This window comes from Ranitomeya variabilis, chromosome 2 (genome assembly GCF_051348905.1).
Source record: "Ranitomeya variabilis isolate aRanVar5 chromosome 2, aRanVar5.hap1, whole genome shotgun sequence".
In the NCBI taxonomy this organism is placed as follows: Eukaryota; Metazoa; Chordata; class Amphibia; order Anura; family Dendrobatidae; genus Ranitomeya; species Ranitomeya variabilis.
Window position 1 is genome coordinate 888,269,402 of NC_135233.1, and position 26,193 is coordinate 888,295,594.

Below are 26,193 nucleotides of genomic sequence, written 5' to 3' on the forward strand. Positions count from 1 at the left end.
ACACCTAACTCTTTGATGTAGAAATTCAGGAGTGTCAGTGCTCTGCAGAACAGTTGCCCACCTTGTCCCTCTGGTTACACCAGGGCCTCTTCCTGTCTGTTTCAGTGCTGCCAATCCCTGCCCTTCAGAGCTACGGGCCTCGCCAAATTCCCAGGTTGCGTCGGTAACTTCATTATCCACCACCTCGTTTTGCAGACCCTGGTGCTCCTGACTTGGTGACTTGACAACAACAAATTATCTTATCGGCAACTGTGTCTCATCATCATCTTCCTCCTTAGACAAAATTTCCCATTCCTCTCCATCATCTTATTGTGTCCGTGGCTGCTCTAAGTTGTGTGCATTACTAAACAGCATGTCCCCCTGTCCTTCTTCAAATATGCAGGATGAGGGGCCACAATGAAGAAATGTTGCTGTAAAAGAACTTGTTGGAGTGTCCTAGTGTGGGATCACTAGTCTCCTGGGACTCAACATGGTGGGAGGAAGGAGTATTAGGGTGAGGATGAAGTGAGCCAGACTTGATGTTGCTGCCAAGCTGTCTGGAAGCATTATCTACTACCCAACTGACCACCTGTTCGCACTGCTGTGGCTTCAGAAGTGGTGTAACATGCCTCCCTGCAAAGTGGGGCAGGAAACTGTGTTGTGGTTGGGGGTGTTTCTTGTGCTCAGCAACAGGCATTGTCGCACCTGCTCCATATCTTCAGCACCTGCATATACCATCATCAGCACTTCCACTTCCCAGTCCCTTACCGCACGCCTTTTACATTTTCTTATTGCTATGTCTCTTGAAACCAAGTGTTTTTTTTAATGTAAATAAAAAATGTGGTCACTGGCTACAGTAAAAGCATTTTTTGGAGATAATATCACCGTTATGTACCCCAGACCATGTAATACTATATGGATAAGGAATTGAATCCAGAAAAAAATTATCAAAGCTTTTTGGAAGTGTTAGATATCACAGAAATGTACCCATAGTATGGTATACTGTATGTGTGAGAAATTTAACCCAACAAAATTTTTAAACACTGTTTTGGAGTGTTAGATATCACAACAATGTTCCCCAGAGCATGGAATACTCTATGAGTGAGTAATTTAATCCTGAAAAAAAAGCCAACCTTTTTTTGAGTGTAATATAACTTATTGCTCAGCAGTGGTTTTCACCTTGGAGCACTGCCATGCAAACCATTTTCCCCAGTCACTTTCATATGGCGGAGTCATGAACACAGACCTTAACTGAGACAAGTGAGGCTTGCAGTTCTTTGGATGTTGCTGTGAGGTTTATTGTGACCTCTTGGATGAGTCATTGTTGTGGTCTTGGCGTTATTTTGATTGGCCTGCCACTCCTGGGAAGGTTCACCACTGTTCCATGTTTTTGCCACTTGTGGATATTGGCTCTCACTGTAGTTCACTGGAGTCTTACAGCTTTAGAAATGGTTTTATAACCTTTTTCAGACTGATAGATCTCAATTAATTTGCTTCTCATTTGTTCCAGAATTTATTTGGATCACCGCATGATGTCTAGCTTTTGAGGTCCTTTAGTCTACTTTACTTTGTCAGGCAGGTTCTATATAAGTTATTTCTTGATTAAAAACAGATGTGGCAGTAATCCGATCTGAGTGTGGCTAGGGAAGTTGAATTCTCCTTCCCGAAGATGTGATAAACCACAGTTAATTTATGTTCTTTTTTTTTTTTTGGGGGGGGAGTCGTGGCAATAATTTTTTCATACAGAGCCCTGTAGGTTTGGATCTCTTTGTCCCTTAATAAAGACCTTCATTTAAAACCTGCATTTTGTATTTACTTGAATTATCTTTGTCCCTTTAAATTTTGTGATTTCAAAAGAATAGGAAATCAGGAAGGGGCAAACACTTTTTAACACAACTGTATGTGTTCTAAAGATCAGACTTTGTGCGATTACTGTTCTTCAAAGGGATATGAGACTATAGGTCTTGCTGCAAGTGTATATTATTCCTATATGATAATTGTAATTGATAATACCCTATATGTCTTTTAGGTCCTCCTAGACCTGCAATAGACCCTGTGGTTTATGAAAGTACTCCACTAAGTTACTACACATTTACATTGAAATATGATATAGCTTTAATTATGCTGTATTTCCCTTTGTCTATTTACTCTTTCCGCTCATTCCCCTTCCATCTTTGTTTTCCTTCTCCCCCTACGTTATCCATGTCCTTGTATTTACTTTTGTACTAATTTTGGCATATCCCTTTTGTATCTTTTGTTTATTTTCTATCATATTTTGTAAATTTTTGTATATAAATAAAAATATATCATTTGATACACTGAAGAATATGTATCTGTTCTATAATTTCACTTACATCAGACATCCTTGACAAAGATCGCTCATGTTCGAAACGTTCAACTCTATTTGTTTTGACTCCTTGCCGAATCAAAATATCACTTGCAGCAAGACCTACTGTACATTCTCTTATCCTTTCTGTGGTGCTGAGATGACTATTTTGATTAGTCTGGATCACGAGCCCTCTCCCTGCGTGATGCTTCCCTATGCCGCCGGAATGCTGCGATCATGTTTGATCGCAGTGTTCCGGGGGTTAATGTGCCAGGAGCGGTCCGTGACCACTCCTGGCACATAGTGCTGGATGTCAGCTGCGATAGTCAGCTGACACCCGGCCCCGATCCACCGCGCTCCCCCCATGAGCGCGGCTGATCGGTGATGACGTACAATCCCGTCAGTGGTCATACGGGCCCATACCACCTCGACGGAATAGTACGTCATATGTCAGAAAGGGGTTAAAGGCAGTAAAAAGTTTATTAAAAAAAGTTTTTAAAATATTGAAAAAATATAAAAGTTTAAATCACCCTCCTTTTGCCCCATTCAAAATACAACACAAAAAACAAGTCCTCACATGGCCATATTGACAGAAAAATAAAGTTATGGCTCTGGGAAGAAGGGGAGCGAAAAAACAAAAACTGAAATTCCCAAGGAGGGGGGTAAAAGAACAGACACTATGCCCATACACATAACCACATACCAATGCAGATTTTTTTGAAGTGGTGGCTGACGCAGCACTTGCTATTTTTTTCATTGTTGTAGTCCATCCTGTAGCGGGAAAGATATTTCTGCTAGAAGTGTTGGTGTATAATTTAGTACTATTGTATGGCAGCCCTTATTCATACCAGATTTAGTAAAGCTCTGATATCATATTTCTGTACAGAATAACTGAGGACAGTAGAAGACTATTCTTCACTTCTGGTCTATGAGAATTGATTGGGCAACATACGTGAGTATAATACAGAGTGTTAAAGTTGTTGTATTGTGTAGTATTGTGTGCATGTCCATGCCAGGAACTACCGTAATTAGATTACTCTTCTGCTATGCGTTTAGTGCCATGAAGAAGCCAACATAACAGATCTTTCTGTATGCCCCATTATTGCATACTGACGTTATACCAATCCCATCAAAGTTTTTATCCTCTTAATATATTGCAGTCATCATAATATATAGCACTGTGTACTTTTTTCCTCTGCTCTGTAGAAACAGGAAATATATTGTCCTTGCATGACTCATTCCCCTCTTCAGCTTCTGACCCAGCTGCTCACCCCCATGCCATAGACTTTTGCAGTGACTTGTGCAGAGAAAATTGACCCGTTTGTACATAGAGATTAGAAGGATTCAGTTTGTTAGTTTTTAATCACATGTCATAGACCTAATGGACAGTAGAAGAAATAGCTGGGTAGAAAGTCAAAATGAGCAATTGTAAGTACACAGTGCTATATAATATGAGGACTACAATATATTAATAGGATAAAACATTTTGATGGGAGGAGTGCTTCTTTAAAGGGGTTGTCTGGTCCAAATCAATAAGTCTGACTGCAGACTTATGAATCCCCCCAGTACACGAACTATGCGCTGCGGGTAATTTGCTGATTTTTGACTTGGGACCGGAGGGTATGTATGAGTTATACATACTCCCGGCCAGAGCGAGCGAGGCCATTCAATGGGCGTGGCAGACTAGAGCGCACAGCCTCGCTATATACAAGTGTATGGAAGCGAGGTAGCGCCCACTGGCCAGGAGTATGTATAATTCATACATACCCTCCCGTCCTGGGTCAGAAACCGGCGAATCACCGCAGGGCACAGTGCATGCACTGGGGGAGATTCATAAGTCTGGAGTCACACAGAGCGACTGCAGGCTTATCGATTTGGGCCAGACAAGCCCTTTAAGGCAGAATAATTCATTACACCAGTTTTCCTGTTGAGGCATAAAGAAATCGTAGAGGAACTTTCCTCTATTAGTTAGGCTAAGCAGTGTCTCCCACACTGGAGGCCATAACGGATACCATGTCAGTAGACACCATGCAATTCTTTATTTCTCTTGCATCACCCCCCTCCTTTCCAATGCCAGCCCCTAGACCCTTACTGATCACCTGATTGCCAGTGATCCTCAGAGAGGAGCTGATTCAGATAGTATCTGTTGCTAGATTCCTCAACAGGATTTCTGGGGTTCTCGGAATCTGTAGCTCAACTGTACACAATATTTTTTGTTGTTGGGGGACATACTATCTGGAGAGTAATTGTCCAAGCCAAAAGTCTGTTTCATTGTGCTGCTTTCTATTGGATTCTCCTGTGAAGATCCCATCATTGGATACTGTAATGTTAACTAAATAGGGTAATCTCTTTTCAGACTGTAGCGATATGAACGAACATCCAAAGAAACGTAAAAGGAAGACCTCTTTTCCTTCTCGGTACGCAGGGCAGAGTTCAGCTGTTGCTTCTGCACCAGGTAAGTTCATGAGACCAAACCTTTCCGTGTGATAAGGGTAATGTCATGTCGGACGCTGTTCAGACCAGGTCGTCCGACAGACAGCGGTAGTTCCGCTTTTGACCACTATTTGCTCATTGGCGTCAGCTAGATTTTGTCTAGCTGTTCCGGGGTTAATTTACCTGATCCTCGGATTGGAAGCTGGGCCATGCCCATTGCCTTTAAATAGTTCTCCTGATCATTGGGCGTCGCCAATTATAGCTTCTGTCTTGTGCGTTGTTATCTCGGTCCGGAGTGGAGAGCTGGTTGTTGGAGAATCGTTGCTGGTGGTGTATTTTCCTTTGTCTTATTTACTCCTTCCTATATTTGTATTTATTTTGCCCTGCACATTTATAGTGTATTCCTGAGTGACTGCGGCGTGGTGTATATTTTCCTTTATCCTTGTCTGTGCTAACTGTGGGTATTGGTGTATTGCATTCACTGGGTGGAGGGCAGAGGTTCTCAGCTTAGGGTTGAAACAGGAGGCAGGGTGAGGTTCGAGGCCTGGACATGCAAACCATCAGTGTAAACTTCAGGTAGAGGGTCAGTCAGTATTTCCCTAGTCTGAGGGAAATTGCAGGGGCCCGGGTTATTAGCTCTCGCCCACCTATTCTCCCTGTGACAGGTAATATATCTACAGCAGAGGTGTCAAACTGCATTCCTCGAGGGCCGCCAACAGGTCATGTTTTCAGGATTTCCTTAGCATTCCACAAGGTGCTGGAATCATTCTGTGATTAAATTATTACCTGTGCAATACAAGGAAATCCTGAAAACATGACCTGTTGGCGGCCCTTGAGGAATGCAGTTTGACACTAGGGTTGAGCGAAACGGGTCGTTCATTTTCAAAAGTCGCCGACTTTTGGCTAAGTCGGCGTCTCATGAAACCCGATCCGACCCCTGTGCTTGTCGGCCATGCGGTACGCGAGTTTCGCGCCAAAGTCGCGTTTCAATGACGCAAAAAGCGCCATTTCTCAGCCAATGAAGGTGAACGCAGAGTGTGGGCAGCGTGATGACATAGGTCCTGGTCCCCACCATCTTAGAGAAGGGCATTGCAGTGATTGGCTTGCTGTCTGCGGCGTCACAGGGGCTATAAAGGGGCGTTCCCGCCGACCGCCATCTTACTGCTGCTGATCTGAGCTTAGGGAGAGGTTGCTGCCGCTTCGTCAGAAGCAGGGATAGCGTTAGGCAGGGTCCACTAACCACCAAACCGCTTGTGCTGTAGCGATTTCCACTGTCCAACACCACCTTCGGTGTGCAGGGACACTGGAAGCTACATTTTTTTTTTCCCTCAGCGCTGTAGCTCATTGGGCTGCCCTAGAAGGCTCCGTGATAGCTGTATTGCTGTGTGTACGCCACTGTGCAAACCAACTGCTTTTTTCAAAGCACATATCCTCTTGTTCCTTCCTTTCTGCACAGCTATCTTTTTTGTTTGTCCACACTTTTTATTTAATTTGTGCATCAGTCCACTCCTTATTGCTGCCTGCCATACCTGGCTTACATTACTGCAGGGAGATAGTAATTGTAGGACAGTCCCTGTTTTTTTTTTTTTTTTTTGTGGAAGATTAAGATTGGCATTTCTGCTACAGTGCCATCCCTGTGTGTGCCATCTCTCACTGAGTGGGCCATAGAAAGCCTATTTATTTTTTTCCTTGATTTGTGTTCTAAAATCTACCTCAACACAAAAACACTACATCAATCAGTGGGAGAAAAATATTGGCCTCAGTCAGGGCTTGTGTGCCACTCCTGTGTGTGCCATCTCTCATTCAGTGGGCCATACAAAGCCTATTTATTTTTTTGTTTTTTTTAATATTATTGGGTTTCTAAATTCTCCGTGAAAAAAAAAAAAATACATAAAAAACAGTGGGAGAGTAATATTGCCCTTTCAGCTTGTGTGCCAGTCTTGACTCCTGGGTGTGCCACCTCTCTCTCTCTAATTGTGGGCCATAGAAAGCCTATTTATTTTTTTGCTTTTTTTAATATTATTTGGTTTCTAAAGTCTCCCTGAAAAAAAAAAAAAATACATAAAAAAACAGTGGGAGAGTAATATTGCCCTTTCAGCTTGTGTGCCAGTCTTGACTCCTGGGTGTGCCACCTCTCTCTCTCTAATTGTGGGCCATAGAAAGCCTATTTATTTTTTTGCTTTTTTTAATATTATTTGGTTTCTAAAGTCTCCCTGAAAAAAAAAAATACATAAAAAAACAGTGGGAGAGTAATATTGCCCTTTCAGCTTGTGTGCCAGTCTTGACTCCTGGGTGTGCCACCTCTCTCTCTCTAATTGTGGGCCATAGAAAGCCTATTTATTTTTTTGCTTTGTTTAATATTATTTGGTTTCTAAAGTCTCCCTGAAAAAAAAAAAAAAACATAAAAAAACAGTGGGAGAGTAATATTGCCCTTTCAGCTTGTGTGCCAGTCTTGACTCCTGGGTGTGCCACCTCTCTCTCTCTAATTGTGGGCCATAGAAAGCCTATTTATTTTTTTGCTTTTTTTAATATTATTTGGTTTCTAAAGTCTCCATGAAAAAAAAAAAATACATAAAAAAACAGTGGGAGAGTAATATTGCCCTTTCAGCTTGTGTGCCAGTCTTGACTCCTGGGTGTGCCACCTCTCTCTCTCTAATTGTGGGCCATAGAAAGCCTATTTATTTTTTTGCTTTGTTTAATATTATTTGGTTTCTAAAGTCTCCCTGAAAAAAAAAAATACATAAAAAAACAGTGGGAGAGTAATATTGCCCTTTCAGCTTGTGTGCCAGTCTTGACTCCTGGGTGTGCCACCTCTCTCTCTCTAATTGTGGGCCATAGAAAGCCTATTTATTTTTTTGCTTTTTTTAATATTATTTGGTTTCTAAAGTCTCCCTGAAAAAAAAAAAAAAATACATAAAAAAACAGTGGGAGAGTAATATTGCCCTTTCAGCTTGTGTGCCAGTCTTGACTCCTGGGTGTGCCACCTCTCTCTCTCTAATTGTGGGCCATAGAAAGCCTATTTATTTTTTTGCTTTGTTTAATATTATTTGGTTTCTAAAGTCTCCCTGAAAAAAAAAAATACATAAAAAAACAGTGGGAGAGTAATATTGCCCTTTCAGCTTGTGTGCCTGTCTTGACTCCTGGGTGTGCCACCTCTCTCTCTCTAATTGTGGGCCATAGAAAGCCTATATATTTTTTTGCTTTTTTTAATATTATTTGGTTTCTAAAGTCTCCCTGAAAAAAAAAATACATAAAAAAACAGTGGGAGAGTAATATTGCCCTTTCAGCTTGTGTGCCAGTCTTGACTCCTGGGTGTGCCACCTCTCTCTCTCTAATTGTGGGCCATAGAAAGCCTATTTATTTTTTTGCTTTGTTTAATATTATTTGGTTTCTAAAGTCTCCCTGAAAAAAAAAAAAAAACATAAAAAAACAGTGGGAGAGTAATATTGCCCTTTCAGCTTGTGTGCCAGTCTTGACTCCTGGGTGTGCCACCTCTCTCTCTCTAATTGTGGGCCATAGAAAGCCTATTTATTTTTTTGCTTTTTTTAATATTATTTGGTTTCTAAAGTCTCCATGAAAAAAAAAAATACATAAAAAAACAGTGGGAGAGTAATATTGCCCTTTCAGCTTGTGTGCCAGTCTTGACTCCTGGGTGTGCCACCTCTCTCTCTCTAATTGTGGGCCATAGAAAGCCTATTTATTTTTTTGCTTTGTTTAATATTATTTGGTTTCTAAAGTCTCCCTGAAAAAAAAAAATACATAAAAAAACAGTGGGAGAGTAATATTGCCCTTTCAGCTTGTGTGCCAGTCTTGACTCCTGGGTGTGCCACCTCTCTCTCTCTAATTGTGGGCCATAGAAAGCCTATTTATTTTTTTGCTTTTTTTAATATTATTTGGTTTCTAAAGTCTCCCTGAAAAAAAAAAAAAAATACATAAAAAAACAGTGGGAGAGTAATATTGCCCTTTCAGCTTGTGTGCCAGTCTTGACTCCTGGGTGTGCCACCTCTCTCTCTCTAATTGTGGGCCATAGAAAGCCTATTTATTTTTTTGCTTTGTTTAATATTATTTGGTTTCTAAAGTCCCCCTGAAAAAAAAAAATACATAAAAAAACAGTGGGAGAGTAATATTGCCCTTTCAGCTTGTGTGCCAGTCTTGACTCCTGGGTGTGCCACCTCTCTCTCTCTAATTGTGGGCCATAGAAAGCCTATATATTTTTTTGCTTTTTTTAATATTATTTGGTTTCTAAAGTCTCCCTGAAAAAAAAATACATAAAAAAACAGTGGGAGAGTAATATTGCCCTTTCAGCTTGTGTGCCAGTCTTGACTCCTGGGTGTGCCACCTCTCTCTCTCTAATTGTGGGCCATAGAAAGCCTATTTATTTTTTTGCTTTGTTTAATATTATTTGGTTTCTAAAGTCTCCCTGAAAAAAAAAAAAAACATAAAAAAACAGTGGGAGAGTAATATTGCCCTTTCAGCTTGTGTGCCAGTCTTGACTCCTGGGTGTGCCACCTCTCTCTCTCTAATTGTGGGCCATAGAAAGCCTATTTATTTTTTTGCTTTTTTTAATATTATTTGGTTTCTAAAGTCTCCCTGAAAAAAAAAATACATAAAAAAACAGTGGGAGAGTAATATTGCCCTTTCAGCTTGTGTGCCAGTCTTGACTCCTGGGTGTGCCACCTCTCTCTCTCTAATTGTGGGCCATAGAAAGCCTATATATTTTTTTGCTTTGTTTAATATTATTTGGTTTCTAAAGTCTCCCTGAAAAAAAAAAATACATAAAAAAACAGTGGGAGAGTAATATTGCCCTTTCAGCTTGTGTGCCAGTCTTGACTCCTGGGTGTGCCACCTCTCTCTCTCTAAGGCCGGAGACACACTGGTGCGAGATACGGCCGAGTCTCGCTGGTTAAAAGCAAGCTGTGGCACCTGCACTCCGGAGCGGAGCGTGCAGCTCCATGTGTTCCTATGCGGCCGCACGCTCCGCTCCACAGTGTCGGCGCCAGAGCTTGGGTATCACATGCGAGACACGGACGTGTTTCTCGCATGTGTGATCCCGGCCTTATTGTGGGCCATAGAAAGGCTATTTTATTTTTTATTTTTTTTTATTAGTATTTGGTTTCTAAATTGTCCCTGAAAAAAACATTTTATCTTATTTGGTTTCTAAAGTCTCCCTGAGAAAAAAAAAAAAATTAGGTGGGAGAATAATATTGACATTAGTGCTTGAGTGACAGTCCTGCGTGTGTGTCATCTCTGTGATTTTGTGCCACAGAAAACAGAGTGTGTAACATTGTGCCTGATTTTCCTTGTGGTCTCACCAACCTGTTAAGGGATATAGAAATCATACTGAAGTTATAGCTCACCGTGTAAGTTGTTTGACAGCAACAAATAAAGTTACTTTGGTTAATTTTTTAAAACAATGAGGAAGTCTGGTGCAAGAGGTCGTGGCCGTGGGCGTTCATTGTCAGCTGGTAATGATGGTAGTGGTAGTGGAGCATCAGGTGGTCGTGGGGATAAAAATATTCCACCTAAGTCTGGAGCTGTGGAGCCAGTTTCGTCGTCTGGCTACACAAGGCCTCGAACGCTCTCTTTTCTGGGAGTAGGAAAAACGCTTTTAAAGCCGGAGCAGCAACAGCAAGTTTTGGCTTACATTGCAGACTCAGCCTCTAGCTCTTTTGCCTCCTCTTCTGAAACTGGTAAATGTAAAAGCAGCACGTCGCTTGTGGATGTTCACGGTCAGGGACAAGTCGCTTCCTTGTCCTCCTCAGCAAAAACTACAACAAGAGAGAAGGATGCAGCAGGCGACACAACGGGTCACTCCATGGAGCTCTTTACACATACCGTCCCTGGCTTAGAAAGTGAAACACTTAACAGGCCATGCCCATTACAAGTAGATTCTGACATGGAGTGCACTGATGCACAGCCACAGCCAGAGTACTATGCTGCTCCTTTGACTCAGACCACCACATTGCCCTCTCAGGGTACAGATCCACAATCAGACCCTGATGAGACTATGTTGCCCCGCCACGAACGCTATACCACAGACAGACACAGTGACACAGACGAAGTTGCACACGAGCTCGAAGAGGAGGTAATAGATGACCCGGTTGTTGACCCCGATTGGCAGCCATTGGGGGAACAGGGTGCAGGCAGCAGAAGTTCAGAAGCGGAGGTGGAGGAGGGGCCACAGCAGGCATCAACATCGCAACAGGTTCCATCTGCCGGGCCCCTATCTGGCCCAAAACGCGTGTCAAAGCCAAAACCTGTTGGAGCACAGCGTTGCCATCTGGTTAAAGCTCAGTCTGCAATCCCTGAAAAGGGATCCGATGCTAGGAAGAGTGCAGTCTGGCATTTTTTTAAACAACATCCAATTGATCAGCGCAAAGTCATCTGTCAAAAATGTTCTACTAGCTTAAGCAGAGGTCAGAATCTGAAAAGTCTCAATACTAGTTGCATGCATAGACACTTAACCACCATGCATTTTCAAGCCTGGACTAACTACCAAACGTCCCTTAAGGTTGTAGCACCCTCGGCCAATGAAGCTAGTCATCAACGCAACATCCCTTCCGTCACTGTAAGGCCACCATTTTCCGCACCACCGGCAGTATCTGTGCAGGTTTCTTTGCCAGCCAAAAGCAGTCAGGGTCAGGGAATCACCAGTTTTGTAGGCGGAAATATTGCATCTAGGGCACCGGCGGAAACAATACCGTCTCCAACCGTCTCTCAGTCTGCCATGTCCATCGGCACACCCGCAAGTTCCACGATCTCCATCTCTCCAGTTCAGCTCACACTACATGAGACTCTGGTTAGAAAAAGGAAGTACTTATCCTCGCATCCGCGTACACAGGGTTTTAACGCCCACATAGCTAGACTAATCTCGTTAGAGATGATGCCCTACCGGTTAGTTGAAAGCGAAGCTTTCAAAGCCCTGATGGAGTACGCTGAACCACGATACGAGCTACCCAGTCGACACTTTTTTTCCAGAAAAGCCATCCCAGCTCTGCACCAGCATGTTAAACAGCGCATCGTCCATGCACTCAGGCAATCTGTGAGTACAAAGGTGCACCTGACTACAGATGCATGGACCAGTAGGCATGGCCAGGGACGTTATGTGTCCATCACGGCACACTGGGTGAATGTGGTGGATGCAGGGTCCACAGGGGACATCAATTTCGGGACAGTTGTGCCTAGCCCACGGTCTAGGAAACAGTTGGCTGTAGGCGTTCGCACCCCCTCCTCCTCCTCCTCCTCGTCCTCCTGCAGAAGCTACAGCTCTTCCACAGACTGCAGTCGGCCAACCACTCCATCGGCAGATGACACTGTTGCACACCAGTTGTCCCATTATGGGCCAGCTACTGGCAAGCGTCAGCAGGCTGTATTGGCTATGAAGTGTTTGGGCGACAACAGACACACCGCGGAAGTTCTGTCCGAGTTCTTGCAACAAGAAACGCAGTCGTGGCTGGGCACAGTAGATCTTGAGGCAGGCAAGGTAGTTAGTGATAACGGAAGGAATTTCATGGCTGCCATCTCCCTTTCCCAACTGAAACACATTCCTTGCCTGGCTCACACCTTAAACCTGGTGGTGCAGTGCTTATTGAAAACTTATCCTGGGTTCTCCGACCTGCTCCTCAAAGTGCGTGGACTTTGCTCACATATCCGACGTTCGCCTGTACACGCCAGCCGTATGCAGACCTATCAGCGGTCTTTGAACCTTCCCCAGCATCGCCTAATCATAGACGTTGCAACAAGGTGGAACTCAACACTGCACATGCTTCAGAGACTGTGCCAACAGAGGCGGGCTGTTATGTTTTTGTGGGAGGATACACATACACGGGCAGGCAGTAGGATGGCAGACATGGAGTTGTCAGGTGTGCAGTGGTCGAAGATACAAGACATGTGTCAAGTCCTTCAGTGTTTTGAGGAATGCACACGGCTGGTTAGTGCAGACAACGCCGTAATAAGCATGAGCATCCCCCTAATGCGTCTGCTGATGCAAAGTTTGACGCACATAAAGGAGCAGGCGTCTGCACCAGAGGAAGAGGAAAGCCTTGATGACAGTCAGCCATTGTCTGGTCAGGGCAGTGTACAGGACGAGGTAGCGGGCGAAGAGGAGGTGGAGAACGAGGAGGATGATGGGGATGAGTATATTTTTAATGCGGAACCTTTCCCGGGGGCACTGGAAATTGGTTGCGTGTCAAGGCCGGGTTCTGGTTTTTTGAGGGACACAAGTGACGTAGATTTGCCTGCAACTGCCCCTCACCCAATCACAACCGGAGATTTGACAACTGGAACTTTGGCCCACATGGCGGATTATGCCTTACGTATCCTAAAAAGGGACACACGCATAACGAAAATGATGAACGATGACGATTACTGGTTGGCCTGCCTCCTTGATCCACGCTATAAAGGCAAATTGCAAAATATTATGCCACATGAGAACTTGGAACTAATATTAGCAACCAAACAATCAATTCTTGTTGACCGTTTGCTTCAGGCATTCCCAGCACACAGCGCACGTGATCGTTCTCACACGAGCTCAAGGGGGCAACAGACTAGGAGTGTTAGGGGTGCACACATCAGAAGTGGCGTTGGACAGAGGGGTTTTCTGACCAGGTTGTGGAGTGATTTTGCTATGACCGCAGACAGGACAGGTACTGCTGCATCAATTGAAAGTGACAGGAGACAACATTTGTCCAGTATGGTTACTAACTATTTTTCATCCCTTATCGATGTTCTCCCTCAACCGTCATTCCCATTTGATTACTGGGCATCAAAATTAGACACCTGGCCAGAATTGGCAGAATATGCATTGCAGGAGCTTGCTTGCCCGGCAGCAAGTGTCCTATCAGAAAGAGTATTCAGTGCTGCAGGTTCAATATTAACCGAAAAAAGGACTCGTCTGGCTACCCAAAATGTTGACGATCTAACATTCATTAAAATGAACCACAACTGGATTTCGAAATCTTTTGCCCCACCTTGCCCGGCCGACACCTAGCTTTCCTATGAAAAGCTCTTGCCTGTGGACTACTGTGAATTACTTTTCTAATGTCTAATTTGCTGCAGCTGATTGTCCAGCATACGACATGTTTACACCTCCCTAAATGGCCAAACTCCCCACACGGGGCCGTGGTATCGCGACTTGGCGCAAGCACCCGTGAGACTGCTGTTTGTCTGAAGAGGTGGGTGTACTCGCTTTTGGTCGACGGCATTGCTACTGGGTTCCTCATAGTACAATAAAGTGTCTCTGGCGGTGGTGGTGCGCACCCAACGTCAGACACACTGTTGTAACATGAGGGGCCTTGGGCCTGTAACGCCAGCCACAAGAGAGTTCACCCACCCCCAGGTCAAACATTGCTCTACCACTTCCACAGTTATCTCTCACACTTCCACCAATGTTAAGTCTATGCGCTGACATCCTTCCATACCTGCCACTGACAATACCATTGTGTTGACATGTATGATGGTACTTAACATAGTCAGGGGCAGTGTCCTCTATTTACCACAGTAAATACTTTGCGCAAAATTAGTAGGTCTGAAACAACGCAGAGGATCCCACCCCTGAACCTAATGATTGCACCCTTTAGTGTTTTTGTTTTGTTTTAATGCGAGACATTCACATTTAGTTGTTGTTTTGGACTACTAACTGGCAGACACTCATTACAATCGGCCTCCGTTGACCAGACCACTGCTGCCCGTGTACCCCTGTAACTAATAATAAAGTGCCTACAGCCAGCCCAATTTAATTATGTTAGGCCTTCGAAGCCTGTCTGCGGTCCCTCCTTCCACTAGGCCTCCACTGACCAGACCACTGCTGAACGTGTACCCCTGGAACCAATTATAAAGTGCCTACAGCCAGCCCAATTTAATTATGTTAGGCCTTCGAAGCCTGTCTGCGGTCCCTCCTTCCACTAGGCCTCCACTGACCAGACCACTGCTGCCCGTGTACCCCTGTGACTAATAATAAAGTGCCTACAGCCAGCCCAATTTAATTATGTTAGGCCTTCGAAGCCTGTCTGCGGTCCCTCCTTCCACTAGGCCTCCACTGACCAGACCACTGCTGCCCATGTACCCCTGTAACTAATAATAAAGTGCCTACAGCCAGCCCAATTTAATTATGTTAGGCCTTCGAAGCCTGTCTGCGGTCCCTCCTTCCACTAGGCCTCCACTGACCAGACCACTGCTGCCCGTGTACCCCTGGAACCAATTATAAAGTGCCTACAGCCAGCCCAATTTAATTATGTTAGGCCTTCGAAGCCTGTCTGCGGTCCCTCCTTCCACTAGGCCTCCACTGACCAGACCACTGCTGCCCGTGTACCCCTGGAACCAATTATAAAGTGCCTACAGCCAGCCCAATTTAATTATGTTAGGCCTTCGAAGCCTGTCTGCGGTCCCTCCTTCCACTAGGCCTCCACTGACCAGACCACTGCTGCCCGTGTACCCCTGGAACCAATTATAAAGTGCCTACAGCCAGCCCAATTTAATTATGTTAGGCCTTCGAAGCCTGTCTGCGGTCCCTCCTTCCACTAGGCCTCCACTGACCAGACCACTGCTGCCCGTGTACCCCTGTAACTAATAATAAAGTGCCTACAGCCAGCCCAATTTAATTATGTTAGGCCTTCGAAGCCTGTCTGCGGTCCCTCCTTCCACTAGGCCTCCACTGACCAGACCACTGCTGCCCGTGTACCCCTGGAACCAATTATAAAGTGCCTACAGCCAGCCCAATTTAATTATGTTAGGCCTTCGAAGCCTGTCTGCGGTCCCTCCTTCCACTAGGCCTCCACTGACCAGACCACTGCTGCCCATGTACCCCTGGAACCAATTATAAAGTGCCTACAGCCAGCCCAATTTAATTATGTTAGGCCTTCGAAGCCTGTCTGCGGTCCCTCCTTCCACTAGGCCTCCACTGACCAGACCACTGCTGCCCGTGTACCCCTGGAACCAATTATAAAGTGCCTACAGCCAGCCCAGTTTAATTATGTTAGGCCTTCGAAGCCTGTCTGCGGTCCCTCCTTCCACTAGGCCTCCACTGACCAGACCACTGCTGCCCGTGTACCCCTTTAACTAATAATAAAGTGCCTACAGCCAGCCCAATTTAATTATGTTAGGCCTTCGAAGCCTGTCTGCGGTCCCTCCTTCCACTAGGCCTCCACTGACCAGACCACTGCTGCCCGTGTACCCCTGTAACTAATAATAAAGTGCCTACAGCCAGCCCAATTTAATTATGTTAGGCCTTCGAAGCCTGTCTGCGGTCCCTCCTTCCACTAGGCCTCCACTGACCAGACCACTGCTGCCCGTGTACCCCTGTAACTAATAATAAAGTGCCTACAGCCAGCCCAATTTAATTATGTTAGGCCTTCGAAGCCTGTCTGCAGTCCCTCCTTCCACTAGGCCTCCACTGACCAGACCACTGCTGCCCGTGTACCCCTGTAACTAATAATAAAGTGCCTACAGCCAGCCCAATTTAATTATGTTAGGCCTTCGAAGCCTGTCTGCGGTCCCTCCTTCCACTAGGCCTCCACTGACCAGACCACTGCTGCCCGTGTACCCCTGTAACTAATAATAAAGTGCCTACAGCCAGCCCAATTTAATTATGTTAGGCCTTCGAAGCCTGTCTGCGGTCCCTCCTTCCACTAGGCCTCCACTGACCAGATCACTGCTGCCCGTGTACCCCTGGAACCAATTATAAAGTGCATAGAGCCTATTTTTTAATTTAATTTAATATTAATAAAGCCAGGATGAACTACGATATACCACGCTATGAGCTACCCAGTTGACAATTCTTTTGCGAGAAAAGCCATCCCACTCCTCCACCTGCATGTTAAAGACCGCATTGTCCTTGCATTCTGTCAATTTGTCAGTCCAAAGGTATACCTGACAACAGACACATGGACCTGTAGGCCTGGCCACGGAAGGTTACGTGTCCTTTGTGGCTCAATGGGTTAATGTATTGGATGCATGGTCCACACAGGGGACAGCCTGCAAAGTCTGTCTGCAGTCCCTAATTCAAGTTGGCCTCAACTGAATAAAGCTGAGCTTCTACCTTCTGGCTCAGATTAACTGCTGTTTTTAAAAAAATTGGCTTTTCCGTCCTTCTAAAGGTGTCTGCCCCTGCCTGGTGTTGTCCTCAACTGAATAAAGCTGAGCTTCAACCTTCAGTTCCAAACATACAACAAAAAACTGGTACAATACAAAAAGTGGCCTCCAGCTACAAAAACTTTCTCCTACAAGTAGTTAACTGACAGTTTTTTTTCCAGTGAAAACACAGATATGGCATCCAACGAGTTTTGTCCTGTCTCGTCTTCTTTATATTATTGCCAAGAAGCTGCAACTGAATAAAGCTGTGCTTCAACCTTCTGTTCCAAATTACCATTTTTAAAAATGCAATTGGCTGTTCCGGCCTACTAAAGGGGTCTGCCCCTGCCTGGTGTTGTCCTCAACTGAATAAAGCTGAGCTTCAACCTTCAGTTCCAAATTACCATTTTTAAAAATGCAATTGGCTGTTCCGGCCTACTAAAGGTGTCTGTCTGCCCCTGCCTGGTGTTGTCCTCAACTGAATAAAGCTGAGCTTCAACCTTCAGTTCCAAACATACAACCAAAAACTGGTACAATACAAAAAGTGGCCTCCAGCTACAAAAACTTTCTCCTACAAGTAGTTAAATGACAGTTTTTTTTCCAGTGAAAACACAGATATGGCATCCAACGAGTGTTGTCCTGTCTCGTCTTCTTTATATTATTGCCAAGAAGCTGCAACTGAATAAAGCTGTGCTTCAACCTTCTGTTCCAAATTACCATTTTTAAAAATGCAATTGGCTGTTCCGGCCTACTAAAGGGGTCTGCCCCTGCCTGGTGTTGTCCTCAACTGAATAAAGCTGAGCTTCAACCTTCAGTTCCAAATTACCATTTTTAAAAATGCAATTGGCTGTTCCGGCCTACTAAAGGTGTCTGTCTGCCCCTGCCTGGTGTTGTCCTCAACTGAATAAAGCTGAGCTTCAACCTTCAGTTCCAAACATACAACCAAAAAATGGTACAATACAAAAAGTGGCCTCCAGCTACAAAAACTTTCTCCTACAAGTAGTTAAATGACAGTTTTTTTTCCAGTGAAAACACAGATATGGCATCCAACGAGTGTTGTCCTGTCTCGTCTTCTTTATATTATTGCCAAGAAGCTGCAACTGAATAAAGCTGTGCTTCAACCTTCAGTTCCAAATTACCATTTTTAAAAATGCAATTGGCTGTTCCGGCCTACTAAAGGTGTCTGTCTGCCCCTGCCTGGTGTTGTCCTCAACTGAATAAAGCTGAGCTTCAACCTTCAGTTCCAAATGACCATTTTTAAAAATGCAATTGGCTGTTCCGGCCTACTAAAGGGGTCTGTCTGCCCCTGCCTGGTGTTGTCCTCAACTGAATAAAGCTGAGCTTCAACCTTCAGTTCCAAACATACAACCAAAAACTGGTACAATACAAAAAGTGGCCTCCAGCTACAAAAACTTTCTCCTACAAGTAGTTAAATGACAGTTTTTTTTCCAGTGAAAACACAGATATGGCATCCAACGAGTGTTGTCCTGTCTCGTCTTCTTTATATTATTGCCAAGAAGCTGCAACTGAATAAAGCTGTGCTTCAACCTTCAGTTCCAAATTACCATTTTTAAAAATGCAATTGGCTGTTCCGGCCTACTAAAGGTGTCTGTCTGCCCCTGCCTGGTGTTGTCCTCAACTGAATAAAGCTGAGCTTCTACCTTCTGTTCCAAATTACCATTTTTAAAAATGCCATTGGCTGTTCCGGCCTACTAAAGGTGTCTGTCTGCCCCTGCCTGGTGTTGTCCTCAACTGAATAAAGCTGAGCTTCAACCTTCAGTTCCAAATTACCATTTTTAAAAATGCAATTGGCTGTTCCGGCCTACTAAAGGTGTCTGTCTGCCCCTGCCTGGTGTTGTCCTCAACTGAATAAAGCTGAGCTTCAACCTTCAGTTCCAAATTACCATTTTTAAAAATGCAATTGGCTGTTCCGGCCTACTAAAGGTGTCTGTCTGCCCCTGCCTGGTGTTGTCCTCAACTGAATAAAGCTGAGCTTCAACCTTCAGTTCCAAATTACCATTTTTAAAAATGCAATTGGCTGTTCCGGCCTACTAAAGGTGTCTGTCTGCCCCTGCCTGGTGTTGTCCTCAACTGAATAAAGCTGAGCTTCAACCTTCAGTTCCAAATTACCATTTTTAAAAATGCAATTGGCTGTTCCGGCCTACTAAAGGTGTCTGTCTGCCCCTGCCTGGTGTTGTCCTCAACTGAATAAAGCTGAGCTTCAACCTTCAGTTCCAAATTACCATTTTTAAAAATGCAATTGGCTGTTCCGGCCTACTAAAGGTGTCTGTCTGCCCCTGCCTGGTGTTGTCCTCAACTGAATAAAGCTGAGCTTCAACCTTCAGTTCCAAATTACCATTTTTAAAAATGCAATTGGCTGTTCCGGCCTACTAAAGGTGTCTGTCTGCCCCTGCCTGGTGTTGTCCTCAACTGAATAAAGCTGAGCTTCAACCTTCAGTTCCAAATTACCATTTTTAAAAATGCAATTGGCTGTTCCGGCCTACTAAAGGTGTCTGTCTGCCCCTGCCTGGTGTTGTCCTCAACTGAATAAAGCTGAGCTTCAACCTTCAGTTCCAAATTACCATTTTTAAAAATGCAATTGGCTGTTCCGGCCTACTAAAGGTGTCTGTCTGCCCCTGCCTGGTGTTGTCCTCAACTGAATAAAGCTGAGCTTCAACCTTCAGTTCCAAATTATCATTTTTAAAAATGCAATTGGCTGTTCCGGCCTACTAAAGGTGTCTGTCTGCCCCTGCCTGGTGTTGTCCTCAACTGAATAAAGCTGAGCTTCAACCTTCAGTTCCAAATTACCATTTTTAAAAATGCAATTGGCTGTTCCGGCCTACTAAAGGTGTCTGTCTGCCCCTGCCTGGTGTTGTCCTCAACTGAATAAAGCTGAGCTTCAACCTTCAGTTCCAAATTACCATTTTTAAAAATGCAATTGGCTGTTCCGGCCTACTAAAGGTGTCTGTCTGCCCCTGCCTGGTGTTGTCCTCAACTGAATAAAGCTGAGCTTCAACCTTCAGTTCCAAATTACCATTTTTAAAAATGCAATTGGCTGTTCCAGCCTACTAAAGGGGTCTGCCCCTGCCTGGTGTTGTCCTCAACTGAATAAAGCTGAGCTTCTACCTTCTGCCTCTTACTAACTGCTGTTTTTTTTTTAAATTGGCTGTTCCGGCCTACTAAAGGTGTCTGTCTGCCCCTGCCTGGTGTTGTCCTCAACTGAACAAAGCTGAGCTTCCACATTCTGGCTTTCGCCCCATACTATCAGATATTAAACTGCATTTGGCCTACTAGTGTGGTTAGGCCCTTGAAACAGTGTCTGCTGCTCTTGGGTTTGCTACTCCACTGAACAAAGCAATGCCGCCTGTTTAGTCCTGTTACCAATTTTGAACTGCATTTAGCCTACTTTATTCTTTGGCCCTATATCTGTTTCCTCCTCATCCTGCCCATTGCCCAGCCACTGCTAGATGAGTCTGCTGGTACATTGACCTAGACCACTACATTCCCCTTATACTCTACACAGCCAGAATCTGACCCTGCTGAAAGTAAGGTTCCCCTTCCCGCATGTTATACCACCTTACACAGGGACAGAGAGGAAGGTGCAGATGAAAGTGCAGGTTCCTTCATCAGGTGGGGGGGCATACTCGTTGGCGACGTCACTGGCACAGGGCCCCTCAGAGTACGCAAAAGTGTCGCTGCTGGTGGGAGGCGCCCCCGCCATGCAAACACACCGCTGTACTTTGAGGGGCCCTGTGCCAGTGCCAATACGAACGAGTGGGCCCCCCCTGCTTGCTCAGGATCACAGCACTTGCAACGTTGAAATACTTACCTTTCCCTGCAACACCGCCGTGACGTAGTCCGCATTTCCTGGGCCCATGAAAAACTTGAGCCAGCCCTACTCCCCCCACAACTTTTGCCAAATGACCCCCAATTCCCTATGCCCAACTATTATTATAAAGTTAATTAAGATTGACAAGCTTCAGAAACAAGAATGGATGTTTTTGGCATTAAAATGGGCACTGTAGGTGTTTTCCTGGCCTCCACTCACTGCCGACTATGCTTCCCCATTGACTTGCATTGGGTTTCGTGTTTCGGTCGATCCCCGACTTTTAGCGATAATCGGCCGACTGCACTCGACTCGACTCTGGACAAAATCGGGTTTCACAAAACCCGACTCGATCTTAAAAAAATGAAAGTCGCTCAACTCTATTTGACACCTCTGATCTACAGCATAGTCCTTGTAGCAAAGACCAGGCTTCTGCTCATGTAATTCCTGAATATCCTATGTCTGATTATTACATTTTCCCTCTTTCTCTCCAGATGTCGCTCTTCCAGTCAAAAAGGTAGAAAATAACGGGATATATTTTGATCACTGTTACAGTGTCTGTTCTTTAATTCAAGCTGATCCTACACTTCCAGACAGTGAAGGTGCGTAAAAAAAAATAAATCCAGAATCGGATCACACAGAATAATCTAAGCGTAATATGTCTGCACTGGGGTTATGTGCATAAAAATGTAATGAACAGGATGACATAGGTGAAAATAGACATATATAGACTGTTGGCTTAGGTTCTGTTCATATCTGCACGAGATACAATACTGGGATCTGACAGACCCCATTGTGAATCAGTGGTGTCCTGGTTTAGAAGTTTTGTGGCTTTTATTCACAGTGCAAATGTGAACATTAGCTGAGCATGCATGATATGTTTGTTACAGCCTATTAATTTGACAGTATCTACTCCTGTGTGATTCCTTTTTTAAGGGGAATATGTGCCTTTCTTTTCCCCAACTGCTGTAGGAATAGTATAAAGTGCATGATATAATTTCTGGAAGTAATCACGGACTTGGTCATTTTGTTTCTGTGTAATCCATTTTGATATGTGATCAATGAAACATGAGAAAATAAGAATTTTTACTGTGTTTGATTCCTAGAGGAGCAGCCCAGTACTAATGGAGAAAGTCGAGAGATGTGCGAGTCTCCCACACTAATCCCCCAACCAGTTCATGAAGAGGCAGTTGTGGAAGTCCACACTGAAGAGCCTGAGTGTGTTCCCTCCCCCGTCACCGATCAGGAAATAATAGATGTCCCACTTCAGATACAAGAGAGCCCGGAAGGCAGCCCCTCTTCCAATCTGACAACTCCTCAGAAGTGGCCGCTCTTGAGAGCCAACAGTAGTGGCCTCTTTCGTTGTGACCAGTGTGACTACAACAGCAAATACTTCTTGGATCTGAAACAGCATATGATTCTGAAGCCCAAGTGCACAGAGTCCCACATCTGTAAGGTTTGTAAGAAGAGTTTTACCAGTGATGAGCAGCTGCTGGATCATGGCAAGGTGCACGAGGAGGAGCAGCTGAGCTGTAAGCACTGCGAGTACAAGACCACCTCATTTGAGAATCTCAATCAACACGTGTCAGATATCCACTTCAATGACTTTTTCTACTGGTGCGAGCAGTGTGATCTGCAGTTTTGCACAAGTAGTGAATTGTACCTACACTTTCAGGAGCACAGTTGTGATGAAGAGTACCTATGTCAGTTCTGTGAGCACGAGACCAACGACCCAGAAGATCTGCATAGTCATGTAGTAAAGGAGCACACGTGCCGTCTGATAGAGCTAAGCGATGCCTATAACAATAGAGGACCCGTGCAATTCAGTCTATTAAATAAAATAAGTTTTGACAAATGCAAGAACTTCTTCATATGCCAAGTATGTGGCTTTAGCAGTAGGCTCCACACTAATGTGAACCGGCACGTAGCAATAGAGCACACTCATTTCTACCCACATGTCTGCGATGACTGCGGGAAAGGCTTTTCTGGTATGTTAGAATACAGTGAGCATCTAAACCTACATTCATCTGAAGGCATCTACTTATGCCAATGGATCGCCCCATCAGGGCAGCGGGGTACTCGGTACCGGGTCCTTCGGTTCTCAGGGGATGTCACGGTGGCTGACCCGGACCGTGGCCCTGGGATGTCCGTGTAAAAGGGAAAGGTCTATAAAGGGGAAATGTTCATGATGCCACCTGTGGTATTCGGTCAGGGTGACCGACGCTGCTTTAAGGGGTCCGCTGGAGTAATGTTATGGCAGCTAGATGGTATACCTTCTCACAGGTGAAGTAAGTCCCCAGGGCTTCCCAGTGTGTAGATGGTGGATGGTGAGAGGCGCAGTGAAGAACAAGGACACAAGGTTGCAGTCTCTTTTTTACTGAAGACTTCAGCATCCACAGTCCAGAGTACAGGATCACAGGGCAGACAGAGTCCGGCCGGTTTAGAGGCAAGTCCAGAGTCCCCTTGTCCAGGTGGAAATCAGTAGCCTTCCTCTAGTGCTGCAGTGTTGTAGTCCCTTACTGCTAAGCTTCTCATAAGGTCCTCACAGATGTTATAGATGTTATGTCTCTCTCTCTCTGTCCCCCGGATAGGATAGTACAAACCCGTATGACCGGTGGCTTGAGGCGTTTTACAGGGACTCTATCATGCCCCAGCCTCTAAGGGGGTGCCACCTTGCCTCCTGGGTGTAGGGCGGACAGGTAACGTGAAATTAGCTGTCCTGCCGGTCTCTTGAGGAAGGCATAAAGGATCGTTGCTCCCTCGGTGTTTCGGCTACCGGGATCCTGTGCCTCAGAAGGAGGCAGCCTGTGTAGGGCTGATCCCCTCCTGGAATCCACTCCTTTGCTACGACTTCTTTCACCATCTCTGCAATACAGTTCTCCTTCAGTGTCTCTTTCTAGAAGCTGCAGCTCTCAGGGCAGGCACAGCTCCGTGTCCTTCTTCCTCGATCTCTGACAGGATCCCACACCTGTCAGGGACCAACTACCTGAGCGAAGCTCAGCCAGCAACTAACTAACTATCCCTCCAGGTCACCAGTTTTACCAATGTGAGGAGTGACCTGATAAATAGAAGCAGAGCTCCCCCTGGTGGCCTGGAGTGTGAAATGTGTTGCATGTTCGTGATACCTGGATGCAGTTGTCCTTCTTTGCCTCCAAACGTAACATCACTCTCCCCTAAAGGAAAATGACATTACTGCAACGACCAGGACCCTGGGGCGCTGCACCAATATTGTGAGTACTCAACAGGTCAGCTGGAGGACCTAAAAACCCACCTAGATTTTAGGCATTCGGCAGATCTGCCTCATAAGTGCGGGAGCTGCCTTCTGAGATTTGGATCAGAAGATGAATTTAGCACTCATGTACAGACATATGACAAACCTGAATCCTTAAGACACCTGGCATGTTGGAAAATACACTTTCTGGCGTCTGCAGGGAAATTACTGTACGAGATCCAAACACTTCAATGTATTGTAAGTCCTCGTGTGTGTAGTAGGTTGTATAGCCCGCTGCGGCCTGAACTGTACAGTGAGAAAACAGATCCGGCCAGAAGATATAATAATTGAACACTCCACTTCTAAAACCGTAGTAATAAACATAGAGAGACAAGCCAACCCTGTGTGCTTGGGGAATGAGGTGTATCCCGGATTTTTCTTCATATATTCTCCCTAAATCTGTTATTACTTTATGTTAATTAAATTGTAAGATGTCTGATTCCCATGTGTAAAATGTTCAACTGAAATTATTTAAATGCACGTGTCTTGTGAGCAAAATATTAAACTGGGGGAAAAAAATAATTGTAATTTTCGTTGCTACCAAACTGCATGTGCCAAGAATATACCATGCTGGGGCATGTATACACAAAACTTATTTTATATGTTTTATTTTTCTGTAAATTGAGAGATACTGACTCTACTCAGAAGTCTATAGGAATAAAATACATATTGTGCATGTGTATGTCATATTTAATGGGTGATGAATTGGGGATCTTGGTGTGTCTCTGAATTAGAAACTTCTTTTCTATGCAGATGTGCTCAGTTACCGCCTACCATTGTCATTGACGTGCTTTCCTATGAGGTAAAGGCATCTGACATAATTTTGGTTTATTTCAAAGAGGCACCATCAGAAGATAAATTGAGTTGTCCACCACTTTTATATTGATGGCCTCTCCTTAGCATAGGTCATTAATATCAGACTGGCTCGGGTACAACACCCGTAATCTCTGCCATTCAGCTGTGTCCGATGCTTGCAGTAGCTGGCTGTACTTCATCATAAAGCTGAGCTGCACAGCGTCATCAACAGTATAGTGGCCTCTATTGCACATCCTTTCCTATTTGATTAAATAGACGCAGACCTGCAGTATGCCACTGCCTCCACTATGTAACTGACACAGCTGTTCTGTTCCTCTCAACAACCAATCACATCCAGTCACCACCAGCACTGGGGACATCTGATTGGTGGGGGAGCAACACCCATCACCCCCAACAATAAGCTGTTCTCTGTGCTGGTGCCAACTGGAAGTGTTCAGTTATTGATCTGGATGACCTATTATAAGGTTAGGCCATCAATATGAAGTAAAGGACAACCCTTTACTGTTACGGCAGAAGAAGAGTCCTTGATAGAGATATATACAGGTGCATCTCACAAAATATGAATATCATCAAAAAGTTAATTTATTTCAGTTCTTCAACACAATAAGTGAAACTCATATATTATATAGATACAGGAAAGAAATATATCTTGGTACCGTGTTAGCCAGTAGATAGAAAAATATTTAGAATTCAATTCTAAATATATTATATAGAGTCATTACAAACTGATCTATTTCAAGTGTTTATTTCTGTTATCGTTGATGATTGGCTTACAGCCAATGAAAACCCAAAAGTCATTATCTCAGTAAATTAGAATACTTTATAACACCAGCTTGAAAAAATAATTTAAAAATCTGAAATGTTGGCCTACTGAAATGTATATTCAGTAAATGCACTCAATACTTGGTCGGGGCTCCTTTTGCATCAATTACTGCATCAATGCGACGTGGCATGGAGGTGATCAGCCTGTGGCACTACTGAGGTGTTATGGAAGCCCAGGTTGCTTTGACAGCAGGCTTCAGCTTGTCTGCATTGTTGGGTCTGGTGTCTCATCTTCCTTTTGACAATACTCCATAGATTCTCTATGGGGTTAAGGTCAGATGAGTTTGCTGGCCAATCAAGCACAGTTATACTGTTGTTTTTAAACCAAGAATTGGTACTTTTGGCAGTGTGGATAGTGCCAAGTCCTGCTGGAGAATGAAATTTCCATCTCCAAAAAGCTTGTCGGCAGAGGGAAGCATGAAGTGCTCTAAAATTTCCTGGTAGATGGCTGCGGTGACTTTGGTCTTGATAAAACACAGCGAACCTACACCAGCAGATGACATGGCTCCCGAAACCATCACTGATTGTGGATACTTCACACTAGACCTTGGAAATCAAGGTCCCAGAGTCTGGAGGAAGAGTGGAGAGGCCCACAACCCAAGCTGCTTGAGGTCTAGTGTGAAATTTCCACAATGAGTGATGGTTTGGGGAGCT

The 26,193-nt window shown here is 44.5% G+C and overlaps 1 protein-coding gene across 1 annotated transcript; it reads left to right on the forward strand.

Moving 5' to 3' along the window:
* The first annotated feature begins 3,183 nt into the window (after window positions 1–3,183).
* ZNF639 (zinc finger protein 639) lies at window positions 3,184–24,406 on the forward strand. Its single transcript, XM_077292929.1, has 5 exons — window positions 3,184–3,257; window positions 4,662–4,760; window positions 21,125–21,232; window positions 21,737–22,676; window positions 23,853–24,406. Exons 2-5 carry the CDS (start codon window positions 4,673–4,675, stop codon window positions 24,190–24,192), a joined length of 1,476 nt encoding a protein of 491 aa, XP_077149044.1. The 5' UTR covers window positions 3,184–3,257; window positions 4,662–4,672; the 3' UTR covers window positions 24,193–24,406.
* The last annotated feature ends 1,787 nt before the right edge of the window (window positions 24,407–26,193 follow it).

Bases quoted from the DNA above. Each gene is read 5' to 3' on its own strand.
- ZNF639 (XM_077292929.1), top strand. From the start codon at position 4,673: ATGAACGAACATCCAAAGAAACGTAAAAGGAAGACCTCTTTTCCTTCT. The intron at 4,761-21,124 runs GTAAGTTCATGA...CTTTCTCTCCAG, and splicing joins AGCTGTTGCTTCTGCACCAG to ATGTCGCTCTTCCAGTCAAA. The intron at 22,677-23,852 runs CCAATGGATCGC...TGGGGCGCTGCA, and splicing joins TCTGAAGGCATCTACTTATG to CCAATATTGTGAGTACTCAA.